General features: G+C 40.6%; 1 protein-coding gene across 2 annotated transcripts in view; it reads right to left on the reverse strand.

Annotated features, from left to right (window-relative positions):
• The window catches only part of TBC1D22A (TBC1 domain family member 22A), a 373643-nt gene that overhangs the window by 289444 nt on the left and 69599 nt on the right, over positions 1-14600 (reverse strand). For both annotated transcript variants that reach the window (XR_011854935.1, XM_072147091.1), the window contains exon 6: positions 13804-13874. Coding sequence is in view for 1 of the 2 variants with exons in the window: in XM_072147091.1 (XP_072003192.1) it covers positions 13804-13874 (71 nt within the window). In the remaining variant the exon portion in view is untranslated. The remainder of the gene's footprint in view (positions 1-13803; positions 13875-14600) is intronic.

Consider the following 14600-nt stretch of genomic DNA (forward strand, 5'->3'; position numbering starts at 1 on the left):
TGATGCCAACTTAACTAGGACTGGTGTACTCTACACAGCCCTGCTAGTTTTTGGGTATCAGGGTTTGAATTGGGTTCATTGGTTTAATTTTGAAAAATGTTTAAAATCATTTTAAATATTTTAAATAAAAAAAGCTTGTAAAAACAAAAAGCGCAGAACATCTATGTTTCTAAGTTTAAGAGGACCTGTTACCTCTAAAAACTACACTAAGAGCCGCTTACTAAAGTTAATCTTGCATTAGTACTCACTGATCACTTGAAAAAGGAAAGAGGCGCACATATTTCACAAAAACTAGTTAATTTCTTAACTAGTTACAAGTCATTGAAATATGCATCTACCATGTTTTAGCAAAAAAAAAAAAGAAAGTTCTCCAGGATAGTTACCAAAATCCCCTCTCCCTATGTTCTCACATAATGCAGAGAGGTCCAGGAATATAGAGATCCTCAAACGGTGATAGCGCTGATGCAGGTAACAGGCCTACACATAGATATAGCGGGTCTGTATCATCCCGCCATAACACAACTACTTCTATCTAACTAGTAAATGCAGACATGTGATATAATCAGCACTGGAAGGCCATCTTCAGCAAGTGCCACTTCACAAAGGAGAAGAAGCTTTGCTATCTGATGTTTTTGGTGTTTTTATTTAGTATCCAGAATGTGTAAATGTTTCATTTTCTATTCAGGCACATTACATTATTAACCATTTAAGAATACAAAATTTAGAGCTGCTCAGCATGTTTTATTACAATAACTGCAAAGTTCTTTCTATTTCAGTGAGCAAAAGCACTTTGTAGGCAAAACACAGTTGCAGCTCTTGTACTTTATGGAACATGCTAAATTCTTTGGCTTGAATATGAAAGCGGTAGGCTAAATGCCGTAACCAGTCAAGCTTTGTATCTCTTCATAATTAATTGTGCAAGAGGTATAAAAAGTTAGCTAGGAGGAAATGTTTGCTCAAGTAGCATGCTGATATGGCTTCTCCAGCCGGAGAGATGTAGATTCTCATCACGTATCTTTTGTAAGACAATATTTTCTTAAGAGAATAATTGTTCTGTAATACTGCAGAAAGCAGACATCCACCCATGCCTGTTAAGGCATTAAGAAGCAGACATTTATTAGGAGTTTGCCTGGTTTAGATTGTAAAGGAACATTTTCCACGGCTCATATAAGGAGCAGCAGAGCTCCAATAACAGACAACATCTCACTGAGGGAGCGGATGCATCAACTTCACAAATGCAGTTTTGTGTTTACTGTAAGTGAGGAAATTTAAGGCATATTGTCTCAATGTTCAACTTAATTAGCCTTTACAATTCTTCAGCAGATGTTTTGTGCCTAGAAATACTTCTGGAATAAATACCACAAGACAGGTAGATGCGACAAGTCCATTCATTAGACTACCATTTGACCTTAGGTTTATTTATGCGTCAATTTCCCAATGTGTTGAATTGACTTCACAAGCATATCTAGGAGTTCATTTCATGCTAGTTACCAGTAGTTTGTATCTACATCTTTTTACCAAAAAAAGAAAAAAGTTCCCCAGGATATTTACCCAAATTGACATATGTTTTCCTGTGGCATAGGTCCTTGGGAATGAAAGCCAGACATTGTAAAATGATGTTTATATACACTTTCTCTACAAATACACAACTTTCAATTCACAGCACTTCAAGAATTTCTGGTTGGTGGTTGAGGGGGTGTCCTCTCCACTTGTGCAAATAGCTTAATAGAACTGCCAGAAGACTATGTGACCCTCATAAGGGTTGTCCACTTTACCTCATGTGCTTTGTAATGTGTGTGTGTAAATGTGGAAGGGCAGGATATTATTATTATTACTATAACTATCATTATTATTGATAATGATTATTTTATTTATACATATAGATTATGCAGGGCTACACAGAGCTTGGATATTAAGTAATTTACCAATATGCATCTATTAAAAGTTCTGCACAGCTTTCTTGATATGTAAAGTTTTACCTCATCAGCCAGACATTCCTGACCATAATATGGCTGCAGATGGAGGATCATGTGATCTCTAACTGGCGACTGTTTCACTTCTACCAGTACTTAGGGACTGTCTGTTAATATTAAACTAGAGAAATATAGTCTTGAAGAAATGCTATATTAAATGTTTTACATCATGCCCTGCTGGAACATTAAGAGGTAGAGCTCTGTTACATCATTACGCATGACCAGGGTGAGGTCATCTAAGGTACTTAACCCTTAATTTTTGGTGTAATTTATAGACCCCCTGACATCTCTAAAGGGGCCCCTATATAAACAGATGGAGCGGGCTGCACAGGAGGGGGTCGTAGTGATAATGGGAGACTTTAACTTTCCAAATATAAATTGGGTTCAGAACTCTTCTTCATCTGTAAAGGGGAGACATTTTATCAACTTTCTGCAGGATAATTTTATGGTGCAGCTTCTAGAAGATCCCACAAGAGGTGATGCATTATTGGACCATGTGATTTCTAACAATGGGGAGACTGTCCAAAATGCCAGTGTCCGGGAAACCCTTGGGAAAAGCAATCATAACATACCGTATATACTCGAGTATAAGCTGACCCAAGTATAAGCCGAGGCCCCTAATTTTACCACAAAAACCTGGTAAAAACTATATTTTTTTTTACTCGAGTATAAGCCGAGTTTGGGGTTTCAGCACATTTTTTTGTGCTGAAAAACTAGGCTTATACTCAAGTATATATGGTAATTATTTTCCTCTTAAACTTTAAAGAGAACCCGTCATGCAAAATAACCCCCCTAAACTAAATATATTTTCATAAACTGCCATTAGAGAGCATTGCCTCTATCCCTTCATTGTCCCTCTACATGCCTGCAAACCTAAGCATTGAGGTCCTAAAGCTGTATGCAAATGACCTGTGAAATGTCCAATGAAGCATTAGCATATTCAAGCTGTCCACTCTATTCATGAGTGGGAGGCACAGCCACACCCCCAGTGCTTGACTGACAGCCTGTATAATGATGTGAGGCTGTATAATGATGTGCTTCCTAGTGCTGGTGGCCACGCCCCCTGCAGCCTGTGTGTGTGTATAGGAGAGATACAGCAGCTCCAGGCAGCCATGTTACAGCAGAACATGTCAGATTCATGTGTAGCTGATGTCTGTGTCTCTCACCTGTATATTAGGAGGATGCAGCATGTCAGCAGATGCAGCACACACACTAGCCATGCTTTACTATACATTACACACAGACATGAGCAGGGGGAGGAGAGGGGAGGGGGAACAGGAGTGACATCACTGCCTCTGACCATGTGACCAGCCTCATTTAAATAATAAAGAAATGATGATTTTACAATGATTAATGTATGAAATGACTAGATAAAGGCTGGGATGGGATCCTTGTGAGCTGCTCCAACAGGTAGTAGTGACAGGACTAGTGACACAGACCTGATGACAGGTGTCCTTTAAAAAGCAAAAACAGGTGGGAAAATCAGAAACTTTGAATTTTAAGAGGGCTAATTTCCAGAAATTCATGGCTGCACTACAGCATATAGACTAGGATCAAATACTATCACATGATGATACTAACACATGATGACATGATGTTAAGTGGGAGAAATTCAAATCTATCCTGGGTCATTATAGGTCTAAATTTATTCCAATAGTCAACAAGTATAAACGGGCTAGTTTAAAGGGCAGTTAATGACAAAAAGAGGGCAATCAAAAAATATAAATCTGACAAACTTACTAAATTCTGCAAAAAGGAAATCAAATCAGTAAAAATACAAAATGAAAGACAGGTGGCCGAAGATAGCAAAATGAAGCCTACGAACTTTTTTTAAGTATATCAATGCAAAAAAAAAAAAAAAAAAAATGGGTCAGAGCAGGATGGACGCTTTATTCAGAAAATGGGGCATCTGTGACTGGAGACCAAGAGAAGGCGGAGATACTTAATGGGTTTTAAACTTGTGACGTGTGTGGTAGCAGTGCGGGTCAAGCATCCTGTAATATACTAGACTGGCTGAATGTAGACATGATCGAATCTAAGCTCAATAAAATCAATGTGTACAAGGCTCCTGGACCAGATGGGTTACAGCCCAGAGTTCTTAAAGAACTCAGTTCTGTTATTGCTGTACCGCTGTCTAAAATCTTCAGAGATTCCGTAATGTGTGGTGTGGTGCCAATGTATAAAAAGGGCTCTAGAACTTTGCCAGGCAATTACAGGCCTTAACTTCCATTGTGGGGAAAATATTGGAAGGGTTAGTAAAAGTCTATATACTTTTTTTGATGTATGTGACATCAAATATTATACTAAGTGACAGCCAGCATGGGTTTACTAAGAATAGAAATTATAAGACTAACCTGATCTGCTTCTATGAAGAGGTGAGCAGAGGCCTGGATGGAGGAGCTGCTGTGGATACTGTTTTATTGGACTTTGCAATTGACACTGTCCCTCATAGACGTCTGATGGGTCTGAGTTGTGGTCAATGATTCCTACTCGGAATGGTCACCAGTTATGAGTCTTGTACCCCAGGGTTCTGTGCTTGGCCCACTACTATTTAATACAATTGTTAATGATATAGAGGTAGGAATTAATAGCACTGTGTCTGTGTAGAGTAAAACAGTCTATGGAGGATATTCATAGGCTGCAGGGTGACTTGGAAAAACTAAGTGTTTGGTCATCCACTCGGAAAATGAGGTTCAATGTGGATAAATGTAAGGTTATGCACCTGGGGGATAATAATCCAAAGGCAATATATGTCCTTGGTGAGTAAATCTGGGAGAGTCCCTTGTTGAGAAGGACCTGGGGGTACTAGTAGTTCATAAATTAAATAACAGCATGTAATTTCAATCAGCAGCCTCTAAAGCTAGTAGGATCTTGTCATGTATCAAAAGTGGTATGGACTCTTGGGATAGGGATGTAATATTACCACTGTACAAGGCAATGATTCGGCCTCACCTGGAATATGCTGTCCAGTTCTGGGCACCGGTCCATAAAAAGGATGCCCTGGAGCTGGAGAGGGTTCAACGTAGAGCCACAAAAATGATAAGGGGTATGGAGGGTCTCAGTTATGAGGAAAGATTAAAACAAGTAGATTTATTTAGTCTGAAAAAGAAACAACTATGAGGGGACATGATTAATTTATATAAATATATGAATGGTCCATACAAAAATGATGGTGGTAAGTTGTTTCAGATTAAATCAAATCATAAGATGAGGGGGCACTGTCTCCGTCTGGAGAAATCAAGGTTTAATCACCTGAGGGGACAGGACTTTTTTACTAAGAGAACTGTAAATCTGTGGAATAGTCTGCCTCAGGCACTGGTCACAGCAAGGACAGCAGAGAGCTTCAAGAAGGGTCTAGATGCCTTCTTCTGGAATGGCTATGATGCAATAACTCACAGCATGCCCACATTATTTTTTATGGTACTTAACAGTACATTATAATTGGAAAGAAGCATAACTCCCAAATTATTCAGATTGTTGTTATAGGTTTAGTGCTGTCTGCAAACTTTCCGTGGATCTTTGTTCATATGTCTAAGCATTGATGAATTGAGCCCTATTGGGGGCAGGGACCGATTTGGCAAGCTTTGTGTAGTGCTGTGTAAGGTATACACTCACCGGCCACTTTATTAGGTACACCATGATAGTAACGGGTTGGACCCCGTTTTTCCTTCAGAACTGCCTCAATTCTTCATGGAATATATTCAACAAGGTGCTGGAAGCATTCCTCAGAGATTTTGGTTCATATTGACATGATGGCATCACACAGTTGCCGCAGATTTGTCGGCTGCACATCCATGATGCGAATCTCCCTTTCCACCACATCCCAAAGATGCTCTATTGGATTGAGATCTGGTGACTGTGGAGGCCATTTGAGTACAGTGAACTCATTGTCATGTTCAAGAAACCAGTCTGAGATGATTCCAGCTTTATGACATGGCGCATTATCCTGCGGAAAGTAGCCAGATGTTGGGTACATTGTGGTCATAAAGGGATGGACATGGTCAGCAACAATACTCAGGTAGGCTGTGGCGTTGCAACGATGCTCAATTGGTACCAAGGGGCCCAAAGAGTGCCAAGAAAATATTTCCCACACCATGACACCACCACCACCAGCCTGAACCGTTGATACAAGGCAGGATGGATCCATGCTTTCATGTTGTTGACGCCAAATTCTGACCCTACCATCCGAATGTCGCAGCAGAAATCGAGACCCATCATACCAGGCAACGTTTTTCCAATCTTCTACTGTCCAATTTCGATGAGCTTGTGCAAATTGTAGCCTCAGTTTCCTGTTCTTAGTTGAAAGGAGTGGCACCCGGTGTGGTCTTCTGCTGCTGTAGCCCATCTGCCTCAAAGTTCGACCTACTATGCGTTCAGAGATGCTCTTCTGCCTACCTTGGTTGTAACGGGTGGCGATTTGAGTCACTGGTTGCCTTTCTATCAGCTCGAACCAGTCTGCCTATTCTCCTCTGACATCAACAAGGCATTTCCGCCCACAGAACTGCCGCTCACTGGATGTTTTTTCTTTTTCGGACCATTCTCTGTAAACCCTAGAGATGGTTGTGCGTGAAAATCCCAGTAGATCAGCAGTTTCTGAAATACTCAGACCAGCCCTTCTGGCACCAACAACCATGCCACGTTCAAAGGCACTCAAATCACCTTTCTTCCCCATACTGATGCTCGGTTTGAACTGCAGGAGATTGTCTTGACCATGTCTACATGCCTAAATGCACTGAGTTGCCGCCATGTGATTGGCTGATTAGAAATTAAGTGTTAACGAGCAGTTGGACAGGTGTACCTAATAAAGTGGCCGGTGAGTGTATAAAGGAATTATTATTGTAGGATAGCAGGGAACAATTGAGACACCGGGCAGATTTGGGTAAATGACAAGTCTCAGCATGTCTCAACTGATATTATGGTCTTAAAAATAGACAAATCCTAGAGTTTATATTATACTGCATTGCTATAACCTGTAAGTCACAATTTCCTCCCTACTGAGCCTTCCCTTGTCATGTGCTGGTCAAATAATGGTTGCATCATTACACGTCCTAAAGGATTACTATACATCATCTACTCTACTACTCCTGATCTATAACATGCAAGGTTTTAATCAGACTGCCTTGTCCGTGACACTGGTTCACTTCCGTGTCTTTCGTACCAGGATGCTTACCGGCTAACCTTGCTTCTCATTGTGCAAAACTGATAACATTTCTTCAAGGAAACCCAGTCTTTTTCTCCTGTCCTTCTAGTACATATTTTACTTTAACAAAGTATGGATCGACTGGAGTATGAAACATCAGTTAAAAAAAAAAAAAATCTCTTAGCAAGATTTTAATTCAGTGCCTGGCAATCACCTGGAAAGGACATTTGGGAATATCATCTTGGGGATGACATTTGGAATATAGGAAAAATGATAGCTTCTAGCAGAAAAGTTTTTAGCACCTCTTCTTCAACAGCAGAACCGTTTCATAAACCCATTTGGAGCTAAATTGATGTTGGCTTGAACGTTCCAACATTATAATAAACCAGCTACATACATAGTCCTTTTCAAAGCCTTTATAAGATAATTATGCTTTAAAAGATTGATACACACAAAGGCACCATGCACAGGACATGCTAAAGACAACGGTGCCTTACTTTATGCTGCTGCACAGCCATCAGGAGCTCTAGCCGATTTCTCACTACACAGCCATGATGACTGATTTCTTTCATTGCATGGCTTCTATCACTTATATAATATATATTGGGGCACATTTACTAAGGGTCCGCAGGCGCGAATCCGTCTGGTTTTTCCCGAATATTTCCGCTTTGCGCTGTATTTCACTGGATTGTGGCGCACGCGATTGATTTTTGGCGCAATCGCGCCGACTTTCGCGCGACAGAAATCGGGGGGCGTGGCCACCGGACAACCCGAAGGATTCGGAAAAACCTCAGAATTTAAAAAGCCACTTGTGTCGCAAGATCAAGCACTCACATACACCAGAAAAAAGCAGGTGAACTCCAGCGGACCTCGGCGCAGCAGCGACACCTGGTGAATATCGGCGCACGGACCTTAGTGAATCCCGGCAGAACCCGAATCAGCGCCGGAGAACCCGCCGCTGGATCGCGACTGGACCGGTTAAGTAAATGTGCCCCATTGTGTTGTGTTGTGTGAATATATTCATATATATATATTACATACATACACACACACACACACACACACACACACACACACACACACACACACACACACACACACACACACACACACACACACACACACACACACACACACACACACACACACACACACACACACACACACACACACACACACACACTTTCTAGCAGAGCTGTGCTGAATATTGTGACTGGACTTTCCATGCATATTTTGAGTCTTTGAATATTAATAAAGGGAATCCACTTTATGAGGGGAACCTTAGTATTTACGCTGACTTCTAAAAAGTTTGTATTTTTAGTCTACATTTATTTATTAATATCTTACTAACAATTGGCTGACTCTCTCATACTTATTTGCATATTAGAAAAATAGCTGTGATTTAAGGACACCTACCACCAGATTATCGGCAGTAGACTGTCCCATTATGGATGTTCATTACCTCTAGGACAGTGATGGTGAACCTTTTGGAGACAGAGTGCCCAAACTACAACCAAAATCCACTTATTTACCATAAAGTGCCAACATGGCATTTTAAGCAGTAACTTATTGCTGCCTGTTCTTCCATATCTTTCAATCATATTGGCCCCCGGAAGCAGCCAATACAGTTGAAAGAACATCATTGTAAGGTCCAGGGTCTCTCTGTAGAGGAAGAATGAAGGGTCCAGCAGGATGACCTTCAAAAATAATGCAACCCTGTCCACTCCTTCTCACTTTTCTTGCAGTTCCAAACAGCCAATGAAGTGTCACTTTAAAATATCTTTATATTTAAAGCATCTCTTCAGTTGCCTGGGACTGCAGGAAGATTTGGTGGATTTGGTCCGGTCTGGTGAGCTCTGTCCTGGGGTGATGGTCTGAGTGCCCACAGAAAGGGCTCTGAGTGCCACCTCTGGCACCCGTGCCATAGGTTCGCCACCACTGCTCTAGGAGATGATGGAACAGGTTTCAGATAAGAGCCTACCTCCCCCCCGGCCCCCCCCCCCCCCAGCCGGGGGCATGCGTGATTAGGGAACAGAGAAGCCATGAAGTGCTCAGGCGATGCACCCCGGACTAATTTTTTATTTTTTTTTTTTACAATATCTTCTCGGCAAGAGCCGTGGGATTTAGCTGGAACCTGTTCCATCTTCCCCTAGAGGTAAACAAGCAACCTTAATGGGACAATCTACCACCAATAATCTGGTGATAGATGTCCTTTAAGATATAATTAATCAGTGGCAGATAATTTTAGGTGCTATGGACTTTTAACCCTTTACCAGCAGTTATTACTGGTGTGAGGGGAGACAGGTCTTCTTTAAAGGAAATACACCATCAAAATCAAACATGATAAACCAGGGACACTTACTCATAGATCCAGGCACAGTGACTGTGGTAAGCTTCATATATTTGGTATACGTGGCCCCCTTTCGTCTAAAAAGAAACTTTTAAAATTATTCTTATAAGCCAAAAGGGATCTGGGAGTTGTTTTAGGGACCATCTGTGCTGTACCTTCACAGGCTGTTATACTGTATCCCCCCCCCCCTCTGCTTGATGAAGCTGCAGCACCGAGGGGCTCTGGTCACAGTTGATTTTAGAAGGAAGGAGGCCATTGATAACAAATAAGAAGATTACCACAGTCATGATGCTGGGATCTAAGTAAGTGACCCCATTTTATCATGATGGATTTTGATACATTTTGGTAAATTTCCTTTAAAGCGTAATTAGTTTGAATTAGTATTTCTTAGTATTAGCTTTAGTTAGATAATAAACCCTAAGGTGACGCTTGGGCTATTCTGAAAGTTCTCTGGTGGATAGCATATTTATGTGCACATCTTCACTTCTGAACAGAAATCATTTAACAAGAAATACATTTTTTCTTACACAGTTAAAATTGTCCTTTTCTGACATTTTGTAACATTTTAAGGGATCAAAAATGTTGCGGTAAGCGATCCATGACACCCCCCTTAATAATAGCGTCCTAAACCTTCTCTGGCTGCTGATTTAATTTGAATAAGTGCTTGTCATTTTATGTGCTATCATTTAAATTACAACTCCTTTCATGCTTTCTGGACAAGCAAAAGATCACAGCGAGTGCAAGAAAAGCTTGTAGCTCATAAACTTAAGGACAGGCTTAAACCTGCATAAGCATTCCATCATAAAATTTTAAATATCTCAACATTGACACATGACTTCATTTAATAATGATCAGTAACCCATTACTTTGATTATACTCACCATAAAAGCTTCAATGCAATGGTATTGAACATTAACAAATACAGATTTCTTAAGTAAGTTCTCTAGTACCATTAAAGGTATGCAAGAATCTATTCCACACATACAAAGTGTCACGAACACTGGAAGCTACCTGGCATAACACAGTATTCCCGTTGCAATCACATCCCAAGCCATCTAATAAAGCTGAAAGTCTGCAAAAAACTACTGTAAAACACTGGTCTATAACATCACATATTCTCTCCATCTAATCTATCAAATGTTAATCTACTAACTGACCACAATCTGACTTCTCCATTCCAGTTTGACTTTATGGCATATGTGCCTTACAAAAATATCCAGAATCTACCCTATCCTCACCAGTGGAGTCTCTTTATTACTTGTGGCTGCACTATTTCAGTGATTAACATAGAGGGTGGAGGGGCAGGTTTAGGTTGCTGGAGGGAAGAGCGGAGGTGGGGGGGACTGACTGGATCTACAAGCTCCTGCCTCCGTGACAGGATGAAGCAAGCAACTGAGGAGGAATAAAAGAAGTTTTTTAGTACACAGCTGAATCGTTTGTAAAACTCAATATCTGCACCCTTGTCTGTAAGGTATTGTGTGAGGTTTATAATTAAGAGCACTGTGCCTATTTTTGCAGATGTCACAAATCTGTGTAGTGTAATACAGCTGTTCACGGGCTTCAGGGTGACAGACACACTGGGGGAGATTTATCACTGCTTCTATGCCAAGAATTTGCTATTGGAACCATGAATACGCCAGTAAACTGTTGTAGAAACAGTGATGAATCTCCCCCAGTGCTTAGAGGGGTGAAGTGGCCGGTGGACAGGGAGGGCATGGGGACTATGTCGGTAAATGAGGTTCAATGTGGATACAAGGAAGTTTATGCATCTGCATAAATAATCAACATGCAACGTATGTCCTTGGTGTAGCACCGAACCAAAGAATGAAGGAGACATGTCATTTGGAGGGCACAGTGAAAGTCGCAAACATTAAGATAAGGTGGCAAATGCAGATTTTTGCCAAACTCCCCATATTCTGAATTTTTTCACAAGTTTCCATGTTCACGGCATGTAATAATAAATAAAGTCATTGATAAGTAAAAATTGTTAAGCCCTCACACAGCTCTGTACAGGGAAAAATGAAAAAGTATGGATTTTTAAAGGTGGAGAGAGAAACATGAATGAAAGGGGTTAATGCAACAGGCAAGAACCAAATTTATCAGTGAACTCATTTCATTTGGTGTTCTGTCCTCTCTAGCAAATCTAGCCATTAGGTTTCCATCTGCTTTATGATTGGTTACAGCACCAACAGCAACATCTACTGGTGGTTTAGTGTATTTGCTAGCTTTTATGCATTATGGGAAGACCAGAAGCATTGTGGGTGTTTCTTGTTCCTGTATTCTGCATTAGCAGCCATCTTTCCTCATGACTGATAGCGAGGGGAGTCACTTCCATTACTTGTTTGGTACCTCAGGATCATTATAAACAGCCGGTCCCAGCATAGTTGGCGAGGACATTATCCATGTATATGCGGACCTACTCTGCACACTGTTTAGCATGATTGAACCATTACCTTAAGCTAAAGTGAATGACAGATTTTGTATTCCATGTACCATATAATGCAATTTATTCTAAATACCACCGTTATTTATCCTATAGATTCACATTTTCATGTCTACTATCAATAAAGAGAAGATATACAGTTTTTTTCAGCATTCTTTTCTGAGAACAGGAACTACATGGTGGTGTTTAACTACATGTCAGATTACACCAGGTTAACGTGTAAGATGACAGCATATTTGGGGTGTTGCACTGATTTACACCATTTAACCTCCCATAGATCTTCTGGAATTCACTGCAGGGAACCACCAGATGCTAGTTGAGAAACAATCTCACTTTAGTGCCCAGATATGTCAGGAGACCCAAACTTGTGGCAGTGAAATAACAAGCAATGTTGTGTTTTCAACCTACCATCCTACCCGCCAATCTACCATCAATCTACCAGCATGAAAAAAACAATATTTGCTATGCTTGGCCTCCTTCCTTCTCAAATCAACTATTAAAATTATGCTCTGGAGGGTGTTAGCAGCGCCCCTCTGTATTGCAGATTCTCAGGCTACTACATTGTGCAGGTAGTCTTTAACTTTCCACTGTGTGAGATTATAGCAGACAGAGGGAATACAGGGGAGAGGGACAAGTGCTAAGGAAGCAGGGGGAGACATGCAAAGTAACAGCCTGTGAATCTGCAGTATTGAGGGGCTCTGCCAATACCCACTTAGATCACTTCTGGCTCATTAACAAGTAGATTTTAGAATAAAGAAGAATACCAGTGTCCCCATGCCTAGATCTATGAGAGGATGTCCCTGGTTTATCATGCTTGAAGGTATAAATTATTTAAATAACCCTGGGACTTATTTACATGATTGGTTGTCCCTGACTTAACTTGTTCTGTGGACCACCAAAGACAGTGACAATGACAGAAGTCATGAACAATTTAAAGAGTGCAGGCTACATAAGTTTCAGAACCTCATCTGATACCCTTTTAGTAACATTAGTATTGTATTCAATCTACTGGGTATTTATGGATCCACCACCTTTAAAGGGATTTTCCCAAACAAGTAAGGCCCTTTCCTGTAGATAGAGCCTAACTTGCTGATCGGTGGGGGAACCACAGATGACGAGAACAGGGTCCAAGATGAATGGAGGAGACGGCCGTTAAAATACGACCCTTTTAATAAATACAGGTCTACAAAATGTATTCATTGTAGACAGTATAATGTGCAATAGTAAAGTGAACAATCCAATGATGTTCACAAAACAGAAATGTTAATACTGAGACAACAGCTTTGAGCTTGCATAAATTCCCAATTAAAACTGTTAAAATCCTAAATAAAATCCACTAAACTGCAAACATATTAGCACTCATTAGCATGAGTAAAAAGTATTTTAAACAGAGGAAATTAAACTCAATCTGATGTAAACACTTTGTTTTCCCACTTGATGTTATGCCAAAAAAGGATAGCTGTCTAAAGCATCTTTCTGCGAGAAGGAAGGAAAAAAAGCAGTGCTAAACACTCATGTGCACAGCTCAGAATGTTAAACAGAGGTTAAGTGCATGGAGATCCAGTGATAAAGTCTCTTTAACATTCTCCAGAGTAAGCAGAGTCTAAGTGAATCCATCCAGAATTCTACAGCTGTTAAAACTGGCAGACATAACAGGCACTAGTTAAAACCATTAATATTAAAGAGGATCAAATCTGACAACTAATACATTTCTCTAAACATCGCCGACATTTCCTCCTGAATATCTTCTAGTAAAATAATTCATTAAACAAAAAAAAAATCTAATCAAACTCGAGAATACAGCATAATGGAAATAACAGATTCCGTCACCATCCAAAAGACAGTGTGTGTGTGTGGGTGCACAAAGTCTTCTAATAGCAGTCAAGGAGAAACTTACAGAGAGCAACTTCCAGGTAATAGATCTGACAGGTTTTGGAGTTCCAGACCAACTCAACTTCCTCAGCTCATCTACAAGAAAATAGAAGAATTGTATTAATATTTTATTTAGATCTAGATTTTATTTAACATATCAAAGTGCAACACATAATAGGAAATATTTGCTGCAGAATTGCAGATCTAGTGCACCTTTACACTCTTATGTGTAACTTAGTGTAGCTTAGTGGCTTATCAAGTACCCTCGGTTTTTAAGGTAAATGAACATTTCATTAAATCATGCCCCTTGTTTAGGAGGGAATAAAAATGATGAAACATACGCAACGAATATGGTGTGAAACATGTACACCCCATTTAGTTGTACATTATACCAGGCTTTTGCCGCAAATTCTTCCCCTATTGGATAGGAGAAATCACTGTAAGTCTATTTCATCATGATCTCTAAAACATTCTCTTAAAGGGCACCTACCACCACAAATCTACCTATAAAGGTAGATTGGGTGGTAGGTGGATCATTGGGACGTGAGGATAGCCCTTTTAAGGGCTAATCCTCACGTCCCTGCACTTTTTTGAGAACTTTAATTTGATATTTATTCAAATGTACTTATGTGGCTACCGGGGCGTGGAGTAGCCGCTTATGAGATTACACGAGGCGGCTACTCCACGCCCCGGTAGCCACTTTACTCCTCCTACTCACCCATCTTCGGCGCGCAGCTCCGCGTAGCTGCGCGCCCTCGTCCGGCGAGCCTGCCGTCTGCGCATGCGCAGAAGAGCAGGCCCGCGCCTGCGCGGTCACAACTC

Source organism: Engystomops pustulosus, chromosome 4 (genome assembly GCF_040894005.1).
Source record: "Engystomops pustulosus chromosome 4, aEngPut4.maternal, whole genome shotgun sequence".
NCBI lineage: Eukaryota > Metazoa > Chordata > Amphibia > Anura > Leptodactylidae > Engystomops > Engystomops pustulosus.